The sequence below is a fragment of the Pelophylax lessonae genome, assembly GCF_965119305.1.
Source record: "Pelophylax lessonae genome assembly, chromosome: 4".
NCBI lineage: Eukaryota > Metazoa > Chordata > Amphibia > Anura > Ranidae > Pelophylax > Pelophylax lessonae.
Window position 1 is genome coordinate 483,617,764 of NC_138771.1, and position 27,473 is coordinate 483,645,236.

The 27,473-nt window shown below is 46.9% G+C and overlaps 1 protein-coding gene across 3 annotated transcripts in view; it reads left to right on the top strand.

The window, feature by feature from the left end:
* The window catches only part of PIK3C2G (phosphatidylinositol-4-phosphate 3-kinase catalytic subunit type 2 gamma), a 208,424-nt gene that overhangs the window by 126,425 nt on the left and 54,526 nt on the right, over positions 1–27,473 (top strand). For all 3 annotated transcript variants that reach the window (XM_082255684.1, XM_082255683.1, XM_082255685.1), the window contains 4 exons: positions 8,008–8,115; positions 17,088–17,180; positions 18,328–18,457; positions 19,820–19,935. In XM_082255684.1, the coding sequence (XP_082111810.1) occupies positions 8,008–8,115; positions 17,088–17,180; positions 18,328–18,457; positions 19,820–19,935 (447 nt within the window). The remainder of the gene's footprint in view (positions 1–8,007; positions 8,116–17,087; positions 17,181–18,327; positions 18,458–19,819; positions 19,936–27,473) is intronic.

Consider the following 27,473-nt stretch of genomic DNA (forward strand, 5'->3'; position numbering starts at 1 on the left):
AATCATTGGGGGACAATGCTGTGGCGCTCTGCAATCATTGGGGGACAAAGCTGTGGCGCTCTGCAATCATTGGGGGACAAAGCTGTGGCACTCTGCAATCATTGGGGGACAATGCTGTGGCGCTCTGCAATCATTGGGGGACAATGCTGTGGCGCTCTGCAATCATTGGGGGACAATGCTGTGGCGCTCTGCAATCATTGGGGGACAATGCTGTGGCGCTCTGCAATCATTGGGGGACAATGCTGTGGCGCTCTGCAATCATTGGGGGACAAAGCTGTGGCGCTCTGCAATCATTGGGGGACAAAGCTGTGGCGCTCTGCAATCATTGGGGGACAATGCTGTGGCGCTCTGCAATCATTGGGGGACAATGCTGTGGCGCTCTGCAATCATTGGGGGACAATGCTGTGGCGCTCTGCAATCATTGGGGGACAATGCTGTGGCGCTCTGCAATCATTGGGGACAATGCTGTGGCGCTCTGCAGTGATTGGGGACAATGCTGTGGCGCTCTGCATTGAAAGGGGCTCGCACGCTGAACTCTGCATTGATGGGGGCACGGAACAGTTGCATTGAAGGGGGCATGCATGCTGAACTCTGCATTGTGGGGGCACAGCACAGAGTTCATTGCATTGAAGGGGGCACAGTGTTTATTGCATTGAAGGGGGCACAGCACAGTGTTCATTGCATTGAAGGGGGCACAGCACAGTGTTCATTGCATTGAAGGGGGCACAGCACAGTTGCATTGAAGGGGGCATGCACGCTGAACTCTGCATTGTTGGGGCACAGCACAGAGTTCATTGCATTGAAGGGGGCACAGTGTTTATTGCATTGAAGGGGGCACAGCACAGTGTTTATTGCATTGAAGGGGGCACAGCACAGTGTTTATTGCATTGAAGGGGGCACAGCACAGTGTTGCATTGAAGGGGGCATGCACGCTGAACTCTGCATTGTTGGGGCACAGCACAGTGTTCATTGCATTGAAGGGGGCATAGCACAGTGTTTATTGCATTGAATTGGGCACAGCACAGTGTTTATTGCATTGAAGGGGGCACAGCACATTGTTCATTGCATTGAAGGGGGCACAGCACAGTTGCATTGAAGGGGGCATGCACGCTGAACTCTGCATTGTGGGGGCACAGCACAGTGTTTATTGCATTGAAGGGGGCACAGCACAGTGTTTATTGCATTGAAGGGGGCACAGCACAGTGTTGCATTGAAGGGGGCATGCACGCTGAACTCTGCATTGTTGGGGCACAGCACAGTGTTCATTGCATTGAAGGGGGCATGCATGCTGAACTCTGCATTGTGGGGGCACAGCACAGAGTTCATTGCATTGAAGGGGGCACAGTGTTTATTGCATTGAAGGGGGCACAGCACAGTGTTCATTGCATTGAAGGGGGCACAGCACAGTGTTCATTGCATTGAAGGGGGCACAGCACAGTTGCATTGAAGGGGGCATGCACACTGAACTCTGCATTGTTGGGGCACAGCACAGAGTTCATTGCATTGAAGGGGGCACAGTGTTTATTGCATTGAAGGGGGCACAGCACAGTGTTTATTGCATTGAAGGGGGCACAGCACAGTGTTTATTGCATTGAAGGGGGCACAGCACAGTGTTGCATTGAAGGGGGCATGCACGCTGAACTCTGCATTGTTGGGGCACAGCACAGTGTTCATTGCATTGAAGGGGGCATAGCACAGTGTTTATTGCATTGAATTGGGCACAGCACAGTGTTTATTGCATTGAAGGGGGCACAGCACATTGTTCATTGCATTGAAGGGGGCACAGCACAGTTGCATTGAAGGGGGCATGCACGCTGAACTCTGCATTGTGGGGGCACAGCACAGTGTTTATTGCATTGAAGGGGGCACAGCACAGTGTTTATTGCATTGAAGGGGGCACAGCACAGTGTTGCATTGAAGGGGGCATGCACGCTGAACTCTGCATTGTTGGGGCACAGCACAGTGTTCATTGCATTGAAGGGGGCATAGCACAGTGTTTATTGCATTGAATTGGGCACAGCACAGTGTTTATTGCATTGAAGGGGGCACAGCACATTGTTCATTGCATTGAAGGGGGCACAGCACAGTTGCATTGAAGGGGGCATGCACGCTGAACTCTGCATTGTGGGGGCACAGCACAGTGTTTATTGCATTGAAGGGGGCATAGCACAGTGTTTATTGCATTGAAGGGGGCACAGCACAATGTTCATTGCATTGAAGGGGGCACGCACGCTGAACTCTGCATTGAAGGGGGCATGTACACTGGTCTCTGCATTGAAAGGGGGCATGTACGCTGGTCACTGCATTGAAAGGGGGCATGTACGCTGGTCACTGCATTGAAAGGGGGCATATACCATCTCCTGTACCATGACCTGTGACATGCCTATACCATATCTGTGCCATGCCTGTACCATCACCTGTGCCATGCCTGTACCATCACCTATGCCATGCCTGTACCATCACGTATGCCATGCCTGTACCATGACTTCAAAGTCACGCAATTTTTTACTGCGTTTTTTGACGCGAAGCAATACCTATTACATTTTTCTTTTTGCGCCCCCCCAAAAATTTTGAGCACCAGCCGCCACTGAAAACCACCCCACACCATAATCCCCCCTCCACCAAATGATTTGGACCAGCACACAAAGCAAGGTCCATAAAGACATAGATGAGTGAGTTTGGGGTGGAGGAACTTGACTGGCCTGCAGAGTCCTGCTCTCAACCCGATAGAACACCTTTGGGATGAATTAGAGTGCAGACTGCACGCCAGGCCTTCTCGTCCAAAATCAGTACCTGACCTCACAAATGTGCTTATGGAAGAATGGTCAAACATTCCCATAGACACACTCCTAAACCTTGTGGACAGCCTTCACAGAAGAGTTGAAGCTGTTACAGCTGCAAAGGGTGGGCCAAATCACCATTGAACCCTACAGACTAAGACTGGTCTGCCATTAAATTTTGTGCGTGAAAAGGTAGGTGTCCCAATATTTTTGACATTATAGTGTATCTTCGAATCACTCTCTAGACAAATACAATGGTCATTTTTCATGCCACTCAATTTATAGAGGTGTGCATGTGGGATAGATTTTGAACATTTGTTCTCAATTTATAGAGGTGTGAATGTGGGATAGATTTTGAGCATTTGCCACTAAATTTATAGAAGTATCCATGTGGGAAGGATTTTGATCATTTGCCTATCACCTGGTTGTTACCTCACCTGCTGCAACGAGAATACTTGCCTCCTGAAGTGGCCATAGGTTCTATGGACCAATCAGCTGGGTGTCTGGGTAGGGGTTAGAATTTCCGACATCAGTGCATAATCCCAATCGCAGGAAGTCTAAACATATCATGACTTCTTTAAACAGGGTCTATTTAACAATTTTGTCAGTCCCTAGGGTGTTCTATAAGGCCTTCAATGAATACTTTCAGAAGTAATCATTTTATTCTCCCTATAACAAATATTTTTCTGCTCTAGGAATAATAAATGGGGGTTCCTAGACAGTGTGGAGTACTGTTCAACCCATGTATGCATAAACATAGGTGTGGTTCCTTTGAGCACACTGGAATACTCTTGGCACAGGGCTCTGCAGGGTAGTTGGGGACTGTGACCTATGCTATGTCCCCTTTGCATGAGCTCACAACTTTGGAGATACTCATGCCTGACGTGAACAGTGTTCTCCAACTGAGTTTTCAAAAGTGTAAGTGGGACGGTTATCTAGTCTGCCACTAGGTGGCTTTGTCCCAAGACAGTGTGTGGTAAGAGAGAATAGTGTAATCAGGTGATAGGTCCCTTTTAGCTATAGCCCTACTGTAGTGATGTCATGAGTGAATCAGTGGGCATATATATGCCAGGTTGGGAGCAGTCCAGGGACGGAAGCCAGATACCCCATCAGCATGCAGATGTTGTCAGCTGTGTAGAGGCTCTGGATAGAGCTGAAGGACAGAGTGAGGTAGTTCTACATCTAGAAGAGTAGTCTTTATGCCTTTTAGGGTTGGTGGAGGCTACCGTGGTTTTGCAAAAGGCCTTTCAGGCAAGGCTAAGTGTTCTCTGCAGTGAGTTCTATCACTCTGGAGAACCTGGAAGAAGTGTACTGCAGCTAGAGGTGCAGTAATCCTGTTTCTGGAACAACAAGTAGGGAGTCGTTAGCTAGATACGTACAGCCTTTGGCAAGCCAGAGCCTACAGAGTGAGTACAGGCAGTCCCTGAGTTACAAACATCCAAAAATTACATACAACTCATACTTGAGAACGGAGGCAGCATGACGTCATGCTGGTCCCGGTAACCACCATCTTGCTGCTACCTACTGTCCGGTGGACCAGTCAGCATTCCCACATCATTGCATGGTCAGTAAACCCTTCCCTATGCTATCCAAAGCTTAAATATTTTATTTTGCTGAAGGTACACCTAAAAAATTTACCCATTGCAACTTACAAACAAATTCATCTTAAAAACAAACCTACAGAACCTATCTTGTTCGTAACCCGGGGACTGCCTGTACTAATGACCCTGGGAGGAAGAGAAACCTTGCAAAGGGCTTAAGGGTGATGTACGATGCTCTGCTTTCACATAATGACTACCATGGTATATCCACAATATGTGATTGACAAAGTAATCTCAAGTGACCATGGGTAGTATGTCTATGTAATGTGACTGGTTACTGCCATCTTCTTGTAACGTTCACACCCAAAAGGGCCCAAAAGTTTTGTCCCAGGCTCTTTTCCCACACTAGTATAGTAGTAGCTCTGACACAGCTGGGACCTTGATGATCACTAAAACAGGCCCCCCAGCTTTGGCTGATCTGGGACTTTGATGAGCACGTGTGAAACTTCAGCTGTTTTGCCCAGAAGGGCAGCAGGCTGGGAACTTCTCCTCCTGGACAAGTACCCTAATCTTACCTAACATTTCAAGCAACCTATCTAGGAGGGTGCTACATTCTGAAGAAACATCAGTAAAGTGCTGGAAACTTTACTGTTGGTGTGGACTTTTCATTCCTTTTGAATAGAAGGGCTAATGGCTGGGGATGTCATGGGAAGCCTGTGGAATGAAGTTTGGCACAACATGGCAAAGGGCTACAAACAGGTGGGTTGTTGATATATCAAGAACAAGTGGGGTGGAGACTTGTATCTTTTGGCGCCAACACACAGCCAATCAGATTCCCAGATTCCCTCCTAACACATACCGGCTACAGGCACAGACACAATTCGTTGCCAGGAGACATTCCCAATAGAAGGTAGGAGAAGGAGTCCAGAAACAGAAAGCCTTTTCCTTACTTAACTTGAACAATCAATTATTTCCATGTTTATGTATTTTAGTCATCCTTTTCCCAGGTGATGGCATAATCCTTAGTTCCAAACAATCATTAGATAAGGGAGGAGAGAGAGTTGAGGAGTAGCGCGCACTTTTACAGGGGTTGTCCAGAGTCCCGCATCTGTCAACAGGGTATGTGAGTAATTTTTTTAGCCCCACTGTTGGCAGAAGCAGGGCTGGCATTACCTCTATGTGACTATTCTACACACTGCTATCATGCATTTAGGGACCTCTGTTGGGTCCTACAACACCTGCACTGCCTAATAATCCATGTCATACTCCAGCGCCATCTTGTAGCAAAAAAAAAAAGCAAATACACTGGGGAATCCAACTCTTCTTCCCTGCTGCTTTTGCAGTTGCAAGGTCTGTGGAATTCTTTTGAGGTATTACGAGGTAGTTTGATTACTTTTATCTACAGCCACATCCTACAGGCTCTGTAAGAGCCCCATTGGCAGCTAGGTGTTAATACAGGTCTGCAGGCCTAAGCTGTTTTCAGATTATAAATTGTGAACATTTGTCAACCCATTCATCTCCAAATTAGCAAAAATATAATCTAATCAACATAATATCATCTCACTTCTGCCATGCTTCCATCATCAACTGACACCGTGCAGCCACGCCATATGTACTGTAACCCGTGGCAACCATTCATAGCTACTCTGAGGATTTTACGTCTCCCATTTATGTGGTAACTGAAAATAAAAAAACTGTGAAACTGAGCTCAAGATAAGATGCAAATTCCTTTTATCCAAAATGTGCTGGTAAAACAGATTACCAATCATATTTTACGGAATGCTCCCCATGTGTACTATTGTTCTGGTTACCTGTCATTTGGCAGATGCTTGTCTTTATCACAAAGGTGTCATTTTAGAAAGATAAAGTCTCCTTCAGCAGGGGTAGCAGTGTGAAGCTTTCGATGTGATGATGGATTTTCTCAATTTTTCCTTTTATCTCCAACTCAGTCAGAGAGGAAGCTTCTCTGACATCTCTGGGGCTTTGTGATTTCTAACAGGACAGATTTAGTATTCTAGATATAAATGACCGGGAGATGTCCATGTGTGGTTACCACAGAATTTCAAAAATAAGAAATCCAACTACGACAACATAAAGTTTCCAATTGTATCATTGCCCCTTTTTAAATTTTATTATTATATCTCATAATTAATAATACAGTCAATATTTTAATATTAAACAGAAGACTTGAAAATGTTAGTGCTGAATTCACAATGTAGCCCTTATCTCTGTACAACCTCCTTTTCCTCTCTTTTACTTATATTGAAAATAGGCATTATCAAATCCATATACATTTTAGAGTTGGAATAGTTGAGTGAATAGGCAATATTGAGAGAGCTAGTATGACCAGTGGACTGGGTCTGTTAATCTGAAGAAAGTGAGAGAGCCCAGGGTGCTAGGAGAACCCTATCTAGAGGCCAGGAGTAGGCCCAATGCAGCAAGGTGCTGTACCTAAGGCTGAGTAAGCCTGAAGACCCCATGGTCCGTCTAGGACAGTGATGGTGAACCTTGGCACCCCAGATGTTTTGGAACTACATTTCCCATGATGATCGTGAACTCTGCCATGTAGTTGAGCATCAGGGGAAATGTAGTTTCAAAACATCTAGGGTGCCAAGGTTCTCCATCACTGGTCTAGGAGGACAGAGATGAGAGCAGAGGTTTTACCGAAAAAAGGCAGATGACTTAGCATTTTTTGTTGTTTGTTTTGCTGTTTTGCTGTTGGAAAACCTCTGCGTGGGCACCTCTGTGTGGGCAACCTGTTGTCAAGACCTTGTTTTTCCTTTTAATAAAAGTGGGCTAGAAAGCCCTTTAACCAAAGTTCAGACTGGCATTACTCATTAAAAAGGCTCACCACCACTGAGCTTAATCAGCCAATATCACAAAATATATAAAGCCGGTCAGAGATGGAGCAATTTTCTTTCCTGCCACTACGGGTTGTAGGAAAGAAAATAGTTTGATTCCCCCAACAACAAAGTCAATGTTGATGAGGGAATCTCTTCCGCAGAGAAATTGTGTTCTCCTGGCAGTGAAAGCTGTCTCCGCCAGGAGAATACAGTGATTACTGCTAGCAGCTATAATAACCGCTGGTAATAATCACATGTAAAATCCAACAGCCATTCGGATATGGTTTGAGCCATCAATGGTTGGCTTAAGGAGTAAGGTCAGTAACATTATTAGGGTAAAAGATAATACAAAAGGAGATAAGAGCTGAATCTAGAGACATAATCAAGGGTAAGGGATAAGGAGTTGGGGATAGGAGGGGAGCCCAAGGACATTATCAGGGTAAAGGGATAATATAATAAGGATAGTAGGTGAGCCTAAGTGGCGTTATCAGGGGTAAGGGCTAATATAAAGGGAATATGAGGTTAGTCCAGGGACATTATCGCGGAAAGGGATAATATTAAGAGGATAGGAGGTGAGCCCAGTGACATTATCAGGGGTAAGGGATAACGAAATGGGGGTTAGGGGATGAATCCAGAAACAATATCAGGGTAAAGAATAAAATAAAGGGGATATAAAATAAGTCCAGGGGCTTTATCAGGGTAAGGGATAACATAAAAGCGATAGGGGGTAAATCCAGGCACATTATTAGGAAGCTGTCCAAATCCCCCATGACCCCTAGCCACTCCACTCTCTTCCCTCACCGGCCCCATCTGTAAATGAATGAAATACTTTTTGTCCTATAGGAAACTCTGAAATTGGGTCTGATTGATCTGGATCAGTTCTTTGAAGAGGTGAAATGTTGTCGCCTCCCTCTGGATCCAGCTATCGTTGTGAAAGGAATCAACAGAGAGGTCAGTCCCTGCAATATATGGACATATTTTTTCTCTGGCTGTAATGGGGGAGTAGATGTGGTATCAGGCTTGTCGAAGTGTTGTATTAAGATGAAGATGACATACAGAAGTCTTTTTTTTTTTATATTTAACCAGGAGGTTGAACGAAAGAAAATGACTCGATTCCTCAATCCACATATTCATTGTGAATGAAGGAATCCTTCCCACTGAGCTACTGTATTCTGACAGCGGGTAGACTTCCCTGCCATCAGAATACACTGACTGATCAGTGGTGCCGGTGTCATGTCGAAAAATGCCCTCCGTCGGATAATGCCCGGGTCGGACTGCGCATGCTCCGTAAGTGACGTCACTCCAGCTGATATTACCGATCAGCTGGGGTTGGCGCGTGCGCAGTCCGTCGGGGGCACAATCCGACGAGAGAGTGAGCGGGGAAGAATCTAATGTCAGATTCTGACTCACTCTGTAGCGCGTGCGCAGTCCGTTGGGGGCATTTCTCAACGAGAGACAGAGCGGGGAAGAATCTAATGTCAGATTCTATCTCGCTCTGTACGATCAGTACACATATGGGACAAATTAAAGGGGCACCCTGAAATACTAAAAGGGCACTCTGGAATACTAAAGGGGCACCCTGAAATACTAAAAGGGCACTCTGGAATACTAAAGGGGCACGCCAACTGCAGTACAAAAAGGCACTCTGGAATACTAAAGGGGCACGCCGACTGCAATACGAAAAGGGCACTCTGGAATACTAAAGGGGCACGCCGACTGCAATACTAAAAGGGCACTCTGGAATACTAAAGGGGCACGCCGACTGCAATAATAAAAGGGCACTCTGGAATACTAAAGGGGCACGCCGACTGCAATAATAAAAGGGCACTCTGGAATACTAAAGGGGCACGCCGACTGCAATAATAAAAGGGCACTCTGGAATACTAAAGGGGCACGCCGACTGCAATAATAAAAGGGCACTCTGGAATACTAAAGGGGCACGCCGACTGCAATAATAAAAGGGCACTCTGGAATACTAAAGGGGCACGCCGACTGCAATAATAAAAGGGCACTCTGGAATACTAAAGGGGCACGCCGACTGCAATATTAAAGGGGCACTCTGAATGCAATAATAAAGGGGCACTCTGACCGTGGGTCATAAAGGAGCTATGTGACTGGGACACATAACGGGGCACTCTGATAGGGACACTGATGTAAAGGAGGACTCTAACGGGGACACTGGATGTAAAGGGGGACTCTGACGGGGACACTGATGTAAAGAGGAACTCTGACGGGGTCACTGATGTAAAGGGAGACTCTGGGACACTGATATAAAGGGGGACTCTGATAGGGAAGCACTAGATGTAAAGGAGCACTCTAATGGGGACACGGATGTAAAGGAGGACTCTGACAGGGACACACTGGATGTAAAGGAGGACTCTAACGGGGACACTGGATGTAAAGGAGGACTCTGACAGGGACACACTGGATGTAAAGGAGGACTCTGACGGAGGCACAGACACAGGCCAAACTACGGCGGGGGGACATGAACTGCATGACGGCGGGGACACAGGGTGGATGACGACAGGGGCTGAATGACGGCGGGGACAGAGGCTGAATGACAGGGGGAAACAGGCTGCATGATGAGGGATACACTGATGAGGATCAAATGAGGAGGCACTCATTGGCATGATTTAGGCACAGATGGGCATGAGACACAGGTGGGCATAAATAGGGCAGAGATGGGCATGGATGAGGCAGAGATGGGCATGGATGAGGTAGGGGCGGTGCCCATCGGTGTGTACAGCGTGCGAAGAGAGAGCTAAACCAGACATGCAGCGTTCTGTTGACAAATGATCGCTCTGTCATTGGATGGAGCGATCACATGGTAAATGGCCCCTGTCGTTGGCCCTTTAACACAATCCGTGGGAAGCACGATTCGGATGTCTCTGTACGCCCTCCCAGAATAGGCCGACCACGCTGTAGCCATCATTGGGCTATGCCCTGGTCGACAAGTAGTTAATCCCCATAGTCTTAGCTATCCGATATTACCCGTAAAGCGGGGCTTTGCATTACCTATGTTCTGCAATATTTGGCCAAACTCAATCACCATGCCAGTCTCTGTGAAAATTAGGCGTTGCCCCCAAAAAATGTGTGTGGCTACTTGAGGTCCTCTAGTATAAGTTTGCCAAGTATGTTGCCCTGAACCCCCATGGTTTGGGCTCTACATTTATAGTAGCTTGGCCTGCTATGTTAATCTATTGCAGAGTCTTAGTCTGGAAATTTGAGGGGCTACAGCTAGGACCCCAAATGAGTCCGGGGGCCATATTTGGCACAGAGGTAGGGGGGTCCTTCCTTTACCACCCCAAACATTTTGGGGTTTGTTAGCTCAAAATTTCCTGATCAACTTTTTCTAGGGCCCTTGAGAGTATGTGGCCACCGGGCCATACGGCACAGCAGGGAGTGCTGGATACCATTGGACTATTCTGCGGTGGTCAGCTAAAGTCTACCCCAATGCAGGTCCCTGTGAAAATAAAGCATTGGCCCCAAACAAATGTATGTGCCAAATTTGGTGCCCCTGAGCACCGTGGTTCGGCTACCACAGGGCCCTACATTTAAGCTAGCCTGGCCCATTATGTTAATCTATGGTGCAGCCGCGATCGGGAATTTGAGGGGCCACAGAGCGGGCCCCAAATTAGTCCAGAGGCCCAGAGGTAGGGAAGGTCTTCCTTTACCACCTCTACATTTTTGAGGTCGCTAGCCTGAAGTTTTATGGTCAGCTTTTTAGGGGGCCCCTTGGGAGTGTGTGGCCCTCGGGCACTAATACGGAGTGGGGATTCGTGAGTACTGCAGGAATCTCTGGACTCTTAGCTATTTAACAATATTTGCAGAGCCTGGCTCTGCAGTTCCTATGTCCTGCGGTGGTTGGGCAAATTCCACCCCCATGAAGGTCCTCATGAAAATTAAGCATTGGCCCCAAAAAAATTTTGTGGCCCCTGGGGGTCCTCTAGTAACCCTATACCAAGTTTGGTGCCCCTGGGCAACATCGTTCCGCTACCGTGGGGCCCTAGATTTAGGCTAGTTTGGCCTAGCCTATGGTAATATATGGCGCAGTAGGGAATTTTGGAGGGGCCACAGCGTGGGCCCCAAACATGTTCAGGGAACCTGGACTCTTTCAGGGCCTGGGCTGTGGCCCCTCAAATTCCCACCCCCATCAGAGTCATGGATTAACATAGCGGGCCAATGTACCATAAATTTAGTGCCCTGTGGTACCCAAATCACAGGGGGTTATGGTCACCAAACTTGGTACAGGGATACTAGCTGACCCCCAGGGTCAAACACATTTTTTTGTGGACGATGCCTAATTTTCACGAGGACTGGCATGGGCGTCAAATTTGCACAAATACTGTAGAACATAGGTACCAGTGAGCCCTGCTCCGCAGGTAACATTGGATAGCTAAGAATATTGAGATTAATATGGTTTCCAGCAGTCCCTTCTCCACGGTACTGCCCCAGGGCCACACACTCCCAAGAGGCCCCTGAAAAAGTTGACCAGAAAATTTCAGGCTAGCTACTCCAACATTTTCAGAGTGGTAAAGGAAGATCTCCCCTACCACTGTGCCAAATATGGTCCCCTGGACTTGTTTGGTGCCCGAGCTGGGGCCCTGCAACTGTGCCCACTCGAAGATTGCCATACAGCACCAAGCTGACCTAAATTATGGGCCTAGTGGTACCTGAACCCTGGTGGCTAGGGGCCTCAAACGTGGCAGGGGCCACATGCTTTTTTCAGGACCAATGCTTAATTGTTACAGGGACCTGCATAGGGGTCGATTTTGGCTAACCACTATGGAATACAGAAACTGCAGAGCAGCGCTATACAGATACTGCTGAATAGCTAAGAGTCCAGCTAAGAGTCCAGGGATTCCTGCAATATCCAGCACTCCCCGCTGCATGGTACGGGCCGAGGGCGGCAAACTCTCAAGTGGCCCTGGAAATAGCTCGGGCCCCAAATTAGTCTGGGGGGCCATATTTTGCACGGAGGTAGGGGAGGGCTCCCTTTACCAAGCATTTTGGAGTCGCTAGCCCAAAATGTACTGGTCAACTATTTCCAGGGCCACTTGAGAGTTTGCGGCCCTCGGCCCATACCATGCAGCGGGGAGTGCTGGATATTGCAGGAATCCCTGGACTCTTAGCTGGACTCTTAGCTATTCAGCAGTATCTGTATAGCGCTGCTCTGCAGTTCCTGTATTCCATAGTGGTTAGCCAAATCGACCCCTATGCAGGTCCCTGTAACAATTAAGCATTGGTCCTGAAAAAAGCATGTGGCCCCTGCCACGTTTGAGGCCCCTAGCCACCAGGGTTCAGGTACCACTAGGCCCATAATTTAGGTCAGCTTGGTGCTGTATGGCAATCTTCGAGTGGGCACAGTTGCAGGGCCCCAGCTCGGGCACCAAACAAGTCCAGGGGACCATATTTGGCACAGTGGTAGGGGAGATCTTCCTTTACCACTCTGAAAATGTTGGAGTAGCTAGCCTGAAATTTTCTGGTCAACTTTTTCAGGGGCCTCTTGGGAGTGTGTGGCCCTGGGGCAGTACCGTGGAGAAGGGACTGCTGGAAACCATATTAATCTCAATATTCTTAGCTATCCAATGTTACCTGCGGAGCAGGGCTCACTGGTACCCATGTTCTACAGTATTTGTGCAAATTTGACGCCCATGCCAGTCCTCGTGAAAATTAGGCATCGTCCACAAAAAAATGTGTGTGACCCTGGGGGTCAGCTAGTATCCCTGTACCAAGTTTGGTGACCATAACCCCCTGTGATTTGGGTACCACAGGGCACTAAATTTATGGTACATTGGCCCGCTATGTTAATCCATGACTCTGATGGGGGTGGGAATTTGAGGGGCCACAGCCCAGGCCCTGAAAGAGTCCAGGTTCCCTGAACATGTTTGGGGCCCACGCTGTGGCCCCTCCAAAATTCCCTACTGCGCCATATATTACCATAGGCTAGGCCAAACTAGCCTAAATCTAGGGCCCCACGGTAGCGGAACGATGTTGCCCAGGGGCACCAAACTTGGTATAGGGTTACTAGAGGACCCCCAGGGGCCACAAAATTTTTTTGGGGCCAATGCTTAATTTTCATGAGGACCTTCATGGGGGTGGAATTTGCCCAACCACCGCAGGACATAGGAACTGCAGAGCCAGGCTCTGCAAATATTGTTAAATAGCTAAGAGTCCAGAGATTCCTGCAGTACTCACCAATCCCCACTCCGTATTAGTGCCCGAGGGCCACACACTCCCAAGGGGCCCCCTAAAAAGCTGACCATAAAACTTCAGGCTAGCGACCTCAAAAATGTAGAGGTGGTAAAGGAAGACCTTCCCTACCTCTGGGCCTCTGGACTAATTTGGGGCCCGCTCTGTGGCCCCTCAAATTCCCGATCGCGGCTGCACCATAGATTAACATAATGGGCCAGGCTAGCTTAAATGTAGGGCCCTGTGGTAGCCGAACCACGGTGCTCAGGGGCACCAAATTTGGCACATACATTTGTTTGGGGCCAATGCTTTATTTTCACAGGGACCTGCATTGGGGTAGACTTTAGCTGACCACCGCAGAATAGTCCAATGGTATCCAGCACTCCCTGCTGTGCCGTATGGCCCGGTGGCCACATACTCTCAAGGGGCCCTAGAAAAAGTTGATCAGGAAATTTTGAGCTAACAAACCCCAAAATGTTTGGGGTGGTAAAGGAAGGACCCCCCTACCTCTGTGCCAAATATGGCCCCCGGACTCATTTGGGGTCCTAGCTGTAGCCCCTCAAATTTCCAGACTAAGACTCTGCAATAGATTAACATAGCAGGCCAAGCTACTATAAATGTAGAGCCCAAACCACGGGGGTTCAGGGCACCATACTTGGCAAACTTATACTAGTGGACCTCCAGTAGCCACACACAGTTTTTGGGGGCAACGCCTAATTTTCACAGAGACTGGCATGGTGATTGAGTTTGGCCAAATATTGCAGAACATAGGTAATGCAAAGCCCCGCTTTACGGGTAATATCGGATAGCTAAGACTATGGGGATTAACTACTTGTCGACCAGGGCATAGCCCAATGATGGCTACAACGTGGTCGGCCTATTCTGGGAGGGCGTACAGAGACATCCGAATCGTGCTTCCCACGGATTGTGTTAAAGGGCCAACGACAGGGGCCATTTACCATGTGATCGCTCCGACAGAGCGATCATTTGTCAACAGAATGCTGCATGTCTGGTTTAGCTCTCTCCTCGCACGCTGTACACACCGATGGGCACCGCCCCTACCTCATCCATGCCCATCTCTGCCTCATCCATGCCCATCTCTGCCCTATTTATGCCCACCTGTGTCTCATGCCCATCTGTGCCTAAATCATGCCAATGAGTGCCTCCTCATTTGTGCCTCATCAGTGTGACTGTCAGATCACTTCTTGGTAGAGGCCGAAATGCTGAGAGGGCTTCCCTTGCAGCTCGGTGCGAATCACCCCTGGAAGTGGGACAGGAGGTGACGCGTCCCAAGGAGCACTGAATGCTTGTGGAGTGCAGGTAAAGGTTCACAAGGATATCCTGGAACAACTTGCAGGGCCTCCAGGGAATCAAGCAATGTGCAGGTAAAAGCCAGGCCGAGGGTCATACACAGGTATCAGTCCAAACAGGTCGCCAAGACAAGGGGATTGAGCAGAAGCAAGTCCGTTGAGCAAGCCGGGATCGGTACACTGGAAGTCAGGCAGAGGACAAGAGAGCAAGGATGGTCACACAAGCCGAGGGTCAAACACTGGAGCAGGATCGAAGGGTCAGACGAAGCCGTGGGTCAAAGCCAGGAGAGAGAGCAGACAGGTCAGAAACAAGCCGGGTCAAACTGGAATCCAGGAAGTAGCAATGCACAGGAAACAGGAAGAGCTGAAGACAATCCAGCAATCAGATGGGCTGAGCAGAGTCCTTTTATAGGCCAGTGAATTAGTCTATGGCCTGAGTCCATTGCAGCCATGGGAAGTACTGGCAAATTTGCCAGTTGCAGCACAGCCATTTCACTGACAATGAGTCTATGGCCTGAGTCCATTGCGGCCATTGGAAGTACTGGCGGAGTTGCCAGTTGCAGCATGGCCGTTTCTCTGACAGTGACCCTCATCATGCAGCCTGTTTCCCCCTGTCATTCAGCCTCTGTCCCCGCCGTCATTCAGCCCCTGTCCCTGCCGTCATCCACCCTGTGTCCCCGCCGTCATGCAGTTCATGTCCCCCCGCCGTAGTTTGGCCTGTGTCTGTGCCTCCGTCAGAGTCCTCCTTTACATCCAGTGTGTCCCTGCCAGAGTTCTCCTTTATATCCATGTCCCCATTAGAGTGCTCCTTTACATCCAGTGCTTCCCTATCAGAGTCCCCCTTTATATCAGTGTCCCAGAGTCTCCCTTTACATAAGTGACCCCGTCAGAGTTCCTCTTTACATCAGCGTCCCCGTCAGAGTCCCCCTTTACATCCAGTGTCCCCGTTAGAGTCCTCCTTTACATCCAGTGTCCCTATCAGAGTGCCCCGTTATGTGTCCCAGTCACATAGCTCCTTTATGACCCACGGTCAGAGTGCCCCTTTATTATTGCATTCAGAGTGCCCCTTTATTATTGCATTCAGAGTGCCCCTTTATTATTGCAGTCGGCGTGCCCCTTTAGTATTCCAGAGTGCCCTTTTATTATTGCAGTCGGCGTGCCCCTTTAGTATTCCAGAGTGCCCTTTTATTATTGCAGTCGGCGTGCCCCTTTAGTATTCCAGAGTGCCCTTTTATTATTGCAGTCGGCGTGCCCCTTTAGTATTCCAGAGTGCCCTTTTAGTATTGCAGTCGGCGTGCCCCTTTAGTATTCCAGAGTGCCCTTTTAGTATTGCAGTCGGCGTGCCCCTTTAGTATTCCAGAGTGCCCTTTTAGTATTTCAGGGTGCCCCTTTAGTATTCCAGAGTGCCCTTTTTGTATTTCAGGGTGCCCCTTTAGTATTCCAGAGTGCCCTTTTAGTATTTCAGGGTGCCCCTTTAATTTGTCCCATATGTGTACTGATCGTACACGAGATAGAATCTGACATTAGATTCTTCCCCGCTCTGTCTCTCGTCGAGAAATGCCCCCAACGGACTGCGCACGCGCTACAGAGCGAGTCAGAATCTGACATTAGATTCTTCCCCGCTCTGTCTCTCGTCGGATTGTGCCCCCGACAGACTGCGCACGCGCCATCCCCAGCTGATCGGTAAAATCAGCTGGAGTGACGTCACTTATGGAGCATGCGCAGTCCGACCCGGGCATTATCCGACGGAGGGCATTTTTCGACATGACACCGGCTGTAGTGGGTGCAGCAATTTTCCAACAAGTTTACTGTACAGACCGAAACATGGATCGAAATTAAGCTGGTCTCTGCTAAACTGGCCAAATTTTGATCCATGTATAACCAGGTAATTGCTGCAATTTGCACCAATCTGACATTATATGAAGTATAGATAATATAATTGTAACCAGGTACATGCAAGCCTTTCATCCTCCATTCCACACTCTTCCTCCAGAAATAAAGCAAGTCAGGCACATTACAAAGTAATTGTACATTCTTTATATAATCTCCATTACATTTACCAAAAAAGTATGTGGTGTGATGGGCGATCAAAACCATCCATTTGATTTTTAGCTATTCAGTTAGGTCCTTGCAGTACATAGTTGTTGGTTTATCTAAAGGAGATTGTACAATCAGATTCAATACACAGTTGTTCATATATGAACAGGTGATAGTTTTTGGTTATAAGGAAAGTTGCTGTGAATTTTGCAATCTCCGAATGGGAGGAGGATGGATTATCTGTAATTGGGTGATTATAAATCACCAAGTTTCCTTCAGTAATTAATATTCCCGCTCTGTCCTAGGCTGCCGCTGAATCACAGCCAGAAGCAAGATTGTAAAATTTAGTTTTAATCATTTTTCTAACTTGTATGACTGTTCTAGCTATGTTCTTACTTCAAATCAAACGCCAGACCACTGAAGATCACTTTCCTGAATGCCGATAGCCGAGGGCCGGATATCCACCTCATATACAAGGTAAAAGAGAGCACAGAATAAGATTTATCAGGGAAACCAACTTAACACATTTCATGGTCTGGGGTCGGTTGGGGGGTTGAAATCCGGATTTTGTGTGAACAGTCCAGAAAGTGTCATGCTGGCTTATTATACCTGTGCGTAGTAGAGTAGAAGCAGCATTATGTATTTTCTGGGTGTCCCTCAATAGAGATGACATGAACATATTATGGGGTTAATAAACATTTTCAGGCAATTGATAAACTGTTTAATTTAACAAGGGTCTCATCTGCTAAAATCATTGCTAGAGGTTTGGAGCAGGAGTGTGGGGGCTCAACTGCTGAGTCACTGCTGGGAGGGGGGGGGGGGGTTAAGGGTTGGGGCTCAGCTCCTGAGTCATTGCTGGGGTGGGTGGGGGGTCAGAAGAAGGGGCAGCTCATCAGCTGAAATCAAAATGAAAGTAGTTTTGCAGTAAATATTGAGGATATCTGTTGATTTTTGGCTTTGGAAGCTGATCTGTGCTGGAACTGCTTCTTATTTTCCTTTTCAATAAAGCCTTTCTTGAGTTAAAAAAGAATATTGAGGATAAACTACTCCCGAGTACCTGCAGCTACAGAGTACAGTGGTTGCTTTTTAAGTTTTTTTTTTTTTTCATAGAAAGAGACCCACTCTAAAACAAGCAGTCGATACTTATTTGCCCCATTGCCAACAGAGAAAATTTTGCTGGAAAATTTTCTGCATTTGATAATTTGTGTCAGATGCTGTCGTCCCCCACTGTGCTTGATGGTTTCTTTTGTACATCATTCCTAGTCCATACACCATTACTATACACACTGTAGGAGTTAACAAGTATGGGAATTGGGATAGGGAAGTAAGAATTGCTTGCTTTACATTGTGGTTCTTTTTCTAATTTTTAAAAAGCAGCAAAATCCCTTTAAAGCTGATTTAATACTTGTTAAGAATATGGAAATTTTGAAAAACCTATAGCCTGGCCACAGTTACATTTTAAGACATGCTAAAATTACATACAATACCACTGGTCATTTCAGCATGCCTTAAAACAGTATTTGGCACTTAAGTGAGATTGCAGCTTGATGACTCGATGCTGAAGGGTGTCATATCAGGTGTATCTGTGCGCTATTCATTGTGAGTGTCATTTGTGACTCTTCAGACTGGAGATGACATCCGGCAGGACATGCTCATCCTCCAACTCATCAATCTCATGGACAGAATCTGGCTTTATGAAGGGCTGGACCTGCGGATGGTGACCTATCGGTGTTTATCCACTGGCAGAAAACAAGGTGAGTCGGCGGCGGGAGAAGAATTGTGTGCTGATATATTGGCAAATGCCATCACTACTATCAATATCTGATCTGGCTGCAAACAATGGCTGGTCGTCTGCCTATGAAACAGGTGTGAGATCGATGATCTCCAATAATAATGACCACTGATCACCAAGAGCATTTTTTATCATACTAGCAATGGTGTATGTTCTCCAGACTTCTAGGTAGCAGCATAGCTGTGACCATTAGCCCTCATTCACAGCGGCTCAATTTGACATGCGATTTGACATGTCAAATCGCATGCAAAATTGCAGCCCATTGCCAGCAACGCAATGTCCCAATTGATGCGATGCCGACTTTGCGGCACCGCACAGATTTGCAAAAGTAGTTTCTACACTACTTTTGGCGACCGCAGGGGCGATTTCAATAGACATTTGTTCATGAGCCCACACAGATGTCATTTAAATCTCCCCCGAACCTGTACGATTTCAAACTCGTGAACCCGCATTCAGTGTGGGCGTACCCTGAGAAACAGATGATTTAATTACCAGGTAGCAGCACAGCTGTGATAATTAGAAACAGACAATGATTTTTAGACTTCTAGGTAGGAGCACCCCTGTGTTACTTAGGCAGGCCATAAATGATGCGATTTTCTTTCCTGCAGCCATGAGTTGCAGGTAAAACATTGCTTGATTCCCCCAACAACATAGTCAGTATTGATGGGGGAATTCCTCCCACAGAGCTATTGTGATCTCCTGGCAGGGGGGGCGCGTGGAGCCATCCCTCCCGGGAGAACACAGTGATTATTGTTAGCAGCTATAGGTGATAATCGCATGCTGAGAATCTGACCTGCTGGTTGTACCCAAGTTGATCGATGGATCGATTTAGGTACAATCAGCCTGAGATTCTACCCATCTATGGCCAGCTTTAGAAGCAGGTGTGACAATTGGGAAATGATGATTTCCAGGCTTCCAGGAAGAAACACAGATGTGTTAAGTAGAAGCAGGTATAATTTCTAGAATTCCAGGTAGGACCACAGCTGTTACAGTTGAAAAGAAAAGATGATTTCAAGACTGAGGTAGAAGCACAGCTGTGATCATTTGAAAGAAATAATGATTTCCAAAAATCCAGGTAGGAGCACAACTGTGACAACTGGAAACAATTATATTTTTGGGACTTTCAGGTAAGAACACAGCTTCTTTTAGTAAAAGTATAAAAACACAATGGTATGAATTCCACTGTGATTTTGGGAGGTCCTCTGGAAAACATGACCTGTTAGTGGGATTTTGGAAAGGTCTGGAAAGCACATGACCCGTATTAGTGATTTGTACTTCCCTGCTCCTCAATATTCTGTTATTGTTGTCCTCTTTGCTCTTTCAGGTCTGATTCAGATGGTCCCAGATTCCACAACCCTTGCTAAGATTCAGAACACCGGTGGTCTCTTTGGTCCCTTAAAAGACACATCAATGAAGAAATGGTTCGGAAGTAATAAGACGGTACTTACTATCCTCTTCCCTCCAGAGTATCAATACTACTCAAACTGGCAGACAAGTAGAACTATTTTTAAATTAAGATACCAGATATTATATTTGATGACGGTTGTGCCAAAAATGTTTTTCCCCCATCTGGGTTACACATTATGGTAGAGTTCTGCTCTAGTGCACTTCTCTATAAAGTTTGGGACACCAGTGGCTGAGGAGCCTGCAGGGGGAATCTAGGGAGGCCAACACTGATTTTCCATTCATCTTCCTTGGTACAAACCCATTCACTCTCTGATCAGGTGGGGTTGTCTTCAATCCTCTGTTTTAAGGGCTGGTTTGCACCACAAAAACACATTCTAGATCCATTCCTGATGCATTTCTGCATACATGTTTTTAACACGTTTGGTGCGTTTTTGATGCATTTAGGACGCTTTTTTTCCTTCTTTCTTTTTTATTTTCACTCTTCTGGGGTCTGGTGTATATTTGATGCGTTTTACCCTGTTTCAGTACAATTCAGTTCAGAAAAAATGCAGCATGGTCTACTTTTTTTTCTGGAATCGTAACGCCCTGGAACTGACTACTGTAAATGATGCCATTGGAAACCATATAATCTACTTTACATGCGTTTCTGATGCAGAAAAAATGCACTGGATTGCATGTAGTGTGAACTGGTCCTTAAACCAGAAAGAAAACGTCAGCACAGTGTAGGTCTGATTGTCCAGCAAAATATTATAATAACCTTTTTTTATCCTTCCTAGTAATTTTCTGACATTCCTATTTCCAACCATCTGTTTCAGGTTTGTACATTGTAAAGTATTTTGAGGATTGAGGACTGAAAATGCAATGAAAACTAAATAGTACAACAGGGAAGAAAACTGTAGAGGAATGACTCCTGACTTCCTTAGGGCTTTATTCTGCTTTTTTATAATGGAAAATAAATGTTGAGCACATCTTTAATCACATCACAGTCCACTGTCCAGCGCCCCCACATACTGTCCGCTTGGATAAACAGCACAATTTCATTGTCTGGTCTGCAGAAGCTGTCATTTCATTATTCAGTGTTACATAGTGCGAGATGTGACTGAATAATTCTCAGCTATATATTCATTTCTCTGCCCAGATGAGGAATCCTCTGTGCCCTTTTCTTTCTCCGACTCCATTATAAAAATCCAATTCTCATTTATCAAGCCATTTGCTTTCCAATAGACTTTAATCAACCTTCAGCCTCCCTCCTACTCTGCTAATGTGATAGAAGGTGAGACACGGAGTCGGCGCTCTAATCATTGTAAAGAGACACTAGGTGACCGGTGCACATTGTCCGCTTCTTAATAGAAAAGGAGGAGTCAGACAATTCCAGTGAAATAACCTAATGCATATTTTTGACTGCAGAGTTATTGCCACATTGATCTACTGTATACACAAAAATGTATATATATATGTAGGGATCCTGCCATAAGCTAGAGTGCCTAAATTTAGTGTTGGCAGTTAGGCTGTAGCCAGCCTGAGCTTAGTTTGATATCTAGGTTTGTTGGGTTTATCCTAGGCCCAAGGACATTGTTTGTTTCTGTCTGTTAATGGAGATGGTTCTCCAGTAGTCCTGGTGAGAAGATACACTTTACTGGGTTATGAATATTTGTTCAGTCCTGGATTAATGTCACTGATGTGAGCTGGGGAAGAGGATATATAATTGGAGAGACCTTTTAGAAAGGTTTTCTACCTGTTGAGGATTTGTGTGTGAAGGGTCCAGTCTTTACCTTCCAGAGCTGCTGCTTGGGGAATAAGCCAGTGGGACGGGTCTTTGCCTGAGGCCTAAAGCCTCGTACACACGCATCGAAAATCGGCAGGGAATTTTCGTCCAACGACCGATCTGCTGATTTTCGGCTTGTTAGTATGATGCTTCCGACAACCAACTCCGACTTTTTGGCCGAAAAAAATCTGGTGTGCAGGCTATAAGATTTTTGTCCGCCGTCAAAACACGGCCGATTTTCGTGCAGTCAGTACACATTTCGACAGGGAAAAATCTAATGAGCAAGACTGGGCATGCTCAGAGAAGAAAGAACACAAAGAAAGCAAACCAACACATGACATCACTTCTGAAGTAGAATTTTGTTGGGCGAGAAAATTTGTGTGCAGTCTAGGCACATTCCAACCAACAAAACACCACTCTGGACAAAAGACGGACGATTGGTCGGCCGATAATCGTTGTGTGTTTACGGGGCTTTAGTCGAGGCCTAATGAACTTAAAATGGTTGTAAAACCTCAGACATGAAATATGAACAAAGCATATTCCTCTATACTGTGTACTTGTCTGAATCCAGAGCACTAAGGGCCATTTCTTTACACTGCCTTGTTCCTCTGCTATAAGCATGAGTCACTTCTGACATGTTCTCCTCACACCAAGACAAAAATGGTGACAGGAGAGGGAGCTCTAGCAGATTGACAGCCTCGGCTCTGTTCCTGTGTGAAGGGGGGTATGTCCCTTCCCTCCAATCCGCTCTCAGAGCTCTCCTCACTGATGTAACTTTAACGCTCTGCCCCCTGATTTTTTAGAACTGAGAGATCTTGTGTACATTTTGCACTTTGAATTGATGTAGATAAACAGGTACAAATTATGTAGGAGGATTTGTTTTATCTCTGTGTATGACCTGGGGATAGTCCCTTCACTGGGTATATGTGAGGGTTTACAAACACTGTATTGGCCTGTGTTGGGGCTGAAAGTGATTATAAAGGCTCAAGGTTTTTTACCTTCATGCATGAAGGTAAAAAAACCTTCTGTGTGCATCCCCTCCTAATACTAATCTGAACCCCCTCTTGATCCAGGGACTCGCACTCCTGATTGGCTTTTGGCTGCAGTGAGAGCCATTGGCTCCCAGCTGCTGTCAGTCACCGCCAGTGAGCCAATCAGGAGGTGGAGGAGGCGGGGCCAAGCAGTGGCTCTGTGTGTGAATGGATACACAGAGCCGTGGGTCAGGAGTGGGCCTGCTTGTGTGTCCCCAAAGCAAGCTAATCGCTGTGGGAGCACCCAGCAGGAGGGAGGAGCAAGGAGCACCATCGTGAGACCCGAGAAGGGGAGGATCCAGGCTACTCTGTGCAAAACCATCTAACAGAGCAGGTAAGTATACCATGTTTGTTTAAAAAAAAAAAAAAAAACAATGCTTTAATATCGCTTGAAGGATCAGGAAGGTGTCTTCAGAGGAATGAGTTATGTGCGCTATGTGGAAGAATGTCCTGGAGATTTTAGGAGAAACTGCTTCAGATGGACAGTGCATGGAGTCCTTATTACTTAGCAGTTTAAGGTATCAGTTATTGCTTGCATGGGCCTAAAGGTTAGCTCCTATTGGGAGGCTGCTACTGCAGAATCCAAGGCCGCCAATAGTGGTATTTAAAGGATCTATTCATTGGGAGGTTGCTACTGAAAAATCAACGGCCATTACTTAGTCACTCTCAGAGGATCCATTTGTAATTGGGAGGCTGCCACTGAAATATTAGAGCCACTATCAACTTCAAAGGTGGATTTGCTGTGACTCGAAGGCCTAATTTACATTTCTCTTACATCCTCTGACAGTCGCCGCCCACTCATTCAGTCTTCACCAATGGGTATGGACCTCTTATCCATAGGAGCAAGCTAGGCATGAGACTTGTTAAAAACAAAGTAATTTACATAGACACACCTATGGGGGCTGTCCCACTGGTCCAATACCCCCCTGCTATCAGCATTCCCAACTCAGTTTGTCTTCTGCCTAGTTCGGAGTAAGATAGGCTCTCCCTGTGCTGGGACTACAGTCTCAGCCTTCTTCTATTTTATTACTTTTATTTCATGCTAAGTGTTTTTTCTTGCACTACTAGCTTTTTATTTTGTTCCTGCGCCTAGTTAGTCAGCTCTTCGGAAGACTACGGCGTTCGCGGAGCTGGGAGTCGGACTGGTCATCCTGGTGCTCCAGGACAGAGGGCCTTATGGAATCCCAGCCCGCCATCGAGCGTTTAGCAGGCTATGCGTACGCCCTGACCTCGCAAACGACCTGTCCCTGTCCTCAGGGACGAAAGCCTGCGAGGTGGCCAGCGTTTTTGGCTGACGGCACCCCCACCGACTGGGGTGGGAGGCTTCCCGTCGAGGAGAGGTGCCCACGCCATCTAGTACGGTAAGTACGTTCTGTGTGGGGCCTCTGTCTGGGGATGGCAGTCTGCTAGGTCTGTGGTATCCCCTCATGTCTGTGTGTCTGGGGCTCGCCTTACTCCCGAACCCTGCGGGGGTTCTAGCGCGTCTAGAACGCAATGTGGGGGGTTGTGGGGGTCCCTACCCTGGGTGACACTGTTGTGGTGTGTTTGGGTGCAGACATGCATGGGCGTCCCGCTGCAGTGTAAAAAAACCGCGGGTCCGCCATTTTAGGTGTGGGCAGCTGCTTAGCTTCACTATGGGCACTTCTGCAGCTCTCTATGTAGTGTGTTTTGGCGCCTTTGTTCGCCATCTTGCGCATGGCAATGTGTTCTTCTGTGCACATGTCGGCAGCCATGTTCCCAGAGCCTCCCATTACTTCCTATGGGCAGCCATTTTCCCTTAGCCTGTTCAGCTTCATGCGGTGTGACATCACTTCCTTTCTCATACAGAGGAGATCGTCAGCCAGCGTGGTAACACTTGTGGGGGTCTGTTCTTGCTGTTTTTGTGGGGAATATCTCTGGCTATCAGCTTTATTCCTGCCTGAGGGGTCTCTCAGTGTAGTCCTTACTAGCGGTGTATTGCGGTGGAAACGCTGTGCGATTTAAAGGGCCAGCACCATAAAAATTCTTTTATGGAGTCCCAGGACAGCAAATTTCCCCCAGCTTTGGTGGATGATTCAGGCTCCTCTGAATCATCTACACTTACTGCTGCACTTGCGACTTTAGCGTCCAAAGTGGATCTTTTGATGGCTGAACGGGATTCTAGGAAAAGGCCTAAGTTTTCTCACTCTTCTGATTCTGAGTCTGATATGGTTGCCGTAGATAGTGTACCCCTTGAGGGGTCTCATTCCTCCCTGTCTGAAGGGGAGGCAGAGGACGAGGAGGGGGATGAATCCCCCCCCTGGGACGGCCAGAGAACGTGTTGCTATGTCTGCGCTGATTACTGCTGTTAAAGATACACTACAATTGGAGGATGAGCCCAACCCTCCAGGTAAGCGGTCCTCTTTTGGGACCCGCAGATCCCAAAAAGCGGCGCAGGTGTTTCCTTGTCCCGCTGAGTTTCACGAAACGGTGAATGAACAATGGCGCAATTTGAAGCGCAATTTTGTGGTGCCTAAACGGTTTCAACTCCGTTACCCTTTTGCGTCTCCTATGGATTCGCGCTGGTCTGTGGCCCCTAAGGTGGATCACACGGTGTCCAGATTAAACAGGGCCACTCTGGTTCCCACTGAGGATTCTGCGGTGTTCAGGGACCCTACGGATAGGAGGTTGGAATCCCTCTCCCGCCACGCCTATATGGTGGCGGGTTCCTTGCTGAAACCTATTTTCGTCTCCGTCATGGTGTCTCAGGCTGTGGCAGACTGGACCAAGGTGCTTAGGTGCACCCACGTGGCTGACTCTGCCCCCACTACTACTTTGGAGATGGTGGACCAGATTAGTCAGGCGTTTATGTATCTGTGTGACGCGGCCTTAGATGAGGCCCCTTTAGCCGCACGCCTGTCTGGTGTCGCGGTGCTTAACCGTCGCCTGGTTTGGCTGAAGAGCTGGTCGGCTGACCAGACTTCCAGGAAGACGGTATCTGACATCCCTTATGCGGGATTTAGTCTTTTTGGGGAATCCCTGGACGAATTGGTTAAAGGAGTCACTGGGGGCAAGAGCACTCTGCTGCCCTAGAATCCTAAGGGTAAGTTCTTCCGCGGTAAGCGGGGCCCTTCCTGAGGCACCAGGGGTGCAAGCGGAGACGGAGCTGTCATCCGCCGGCTCAGCGGGGATCGCGGATCGATCCCCGCTGAGCAGCACGGATCCGCCTACGGAGGCGGACCGTGTGAAAGAGCCCTTAGAGAGAGTCAGTAAGTGCCGGGGTGTAGTTACAGGGCAAGTCACTAGTAGGGAGAGCAAGAGAGCCTGCAAAGCTGGCCATAGATCATAGCCGAGTGCACAGGGTGTGTCGGATGAACACCCTAATTACCCTGTTCACATTAGCATTTTCGCTCTGTGTGCCAATGGAGAGATGGAAAAGATCTCCCACTGAGTGGCTCTGCTTAAAGGAGAAGTGCGGAAGCATTTTTCCTTCACTTTGAAGCTACAGGCAAGGAGATAATGTGCCGGTGGGGAAGAGTGCCACAAGGAAGAGTGTAAGTAAATATACTATACATGCATGTGTGTTTGAGATTTAGTGTGCACACCCTAATGCAATAAGCTGCACACACCTATGCCAAAGATGGATCAAAATTCAGTCAGTTCAGCAAGGACAGGCCAAATTCTGATCAGTGTGTGACTGTCCCTGCTTGACAGAACTATCATTCTATGGAAAGCTTTAATCCAGCAACTTCTTCAGGGGTTATTGCTACATGATATATATGATCATTTCTGGATATATTCCACTGGTATTGTGTGCCTGTTTTTCTGTCTGTGTTGGTCTATCTGTCTTTTTTTTTTCTTCAGCCCTAATTCATTGTATTTATTTATTTTGCAGGGCTTCCCAGTTTCAATTCCTTATTTTTTTTAAAAAATAGTATTGCACATCCCAAATTTTGTTGATAAAAACACCTCTTCAAAAATAAAAAAAATGCACCAACTTGCTCTCAGCTTGATCTTACCCTGCCCTTTCTGCTTTTGGTGCAGAGCTTGCCAGTCAAGGTGACAGACCACCTACATCTTTGTTTTCCTGATGATAATTGGTCTGCCTGCCCTGGTGGGGGAGGACACGGACAAATTTCAATCCATGTATAGCGAGTTTTACTCTACACCAAGCTCACTATATGGGCCACTTATGTATCTATACACAGTGTTCATATCCCCCTTAGGCCCCTTTCACACATACGGACGGATGAAAAACAGACATCAATGCATTCCTATGGAAAAACGGATGACAACGGATGATCATCCATTTACATCTGTTTTCATCCGCTTCCGTCAATATCCGTTTATTTGAACGGATGAAAGCCCTATTTTCTTTCTGTTAAAAAAAGGGATCGGATGAAAAACGGATGTAAACGGACAAACTGACTATTTTTCATCCGTTTATGCATTGGTAGTGGATGTAAAAAAAAAAACGGACTAAAAACTAATGAAAAACAGACGAAAAATGGATGAAAAATTGATGAAAAACTGATACATTTTGAAGTGACTGAACTGATGAACTAAACGGACCATATGTGTGAAAGGGGCCTTAATCTCCTGTTCTAAAGAGAGAATAAATTCAGTTCCTCTAATCTTTTCTCATAGCTGAGCTCCTCCATGCCTCTTATCAGTTTGGTTGCCGTTCTCTGGACTTTCTCCAGTTCTCCAAAATCCTTATCATGAACCGGTGCCCAAAACTGAACTGCACATTTCAAATGAAGTCTCGCTAATGCTTTATACAGGGGCTAAATATGTCTGTCTCTCTGGAGTCTTTA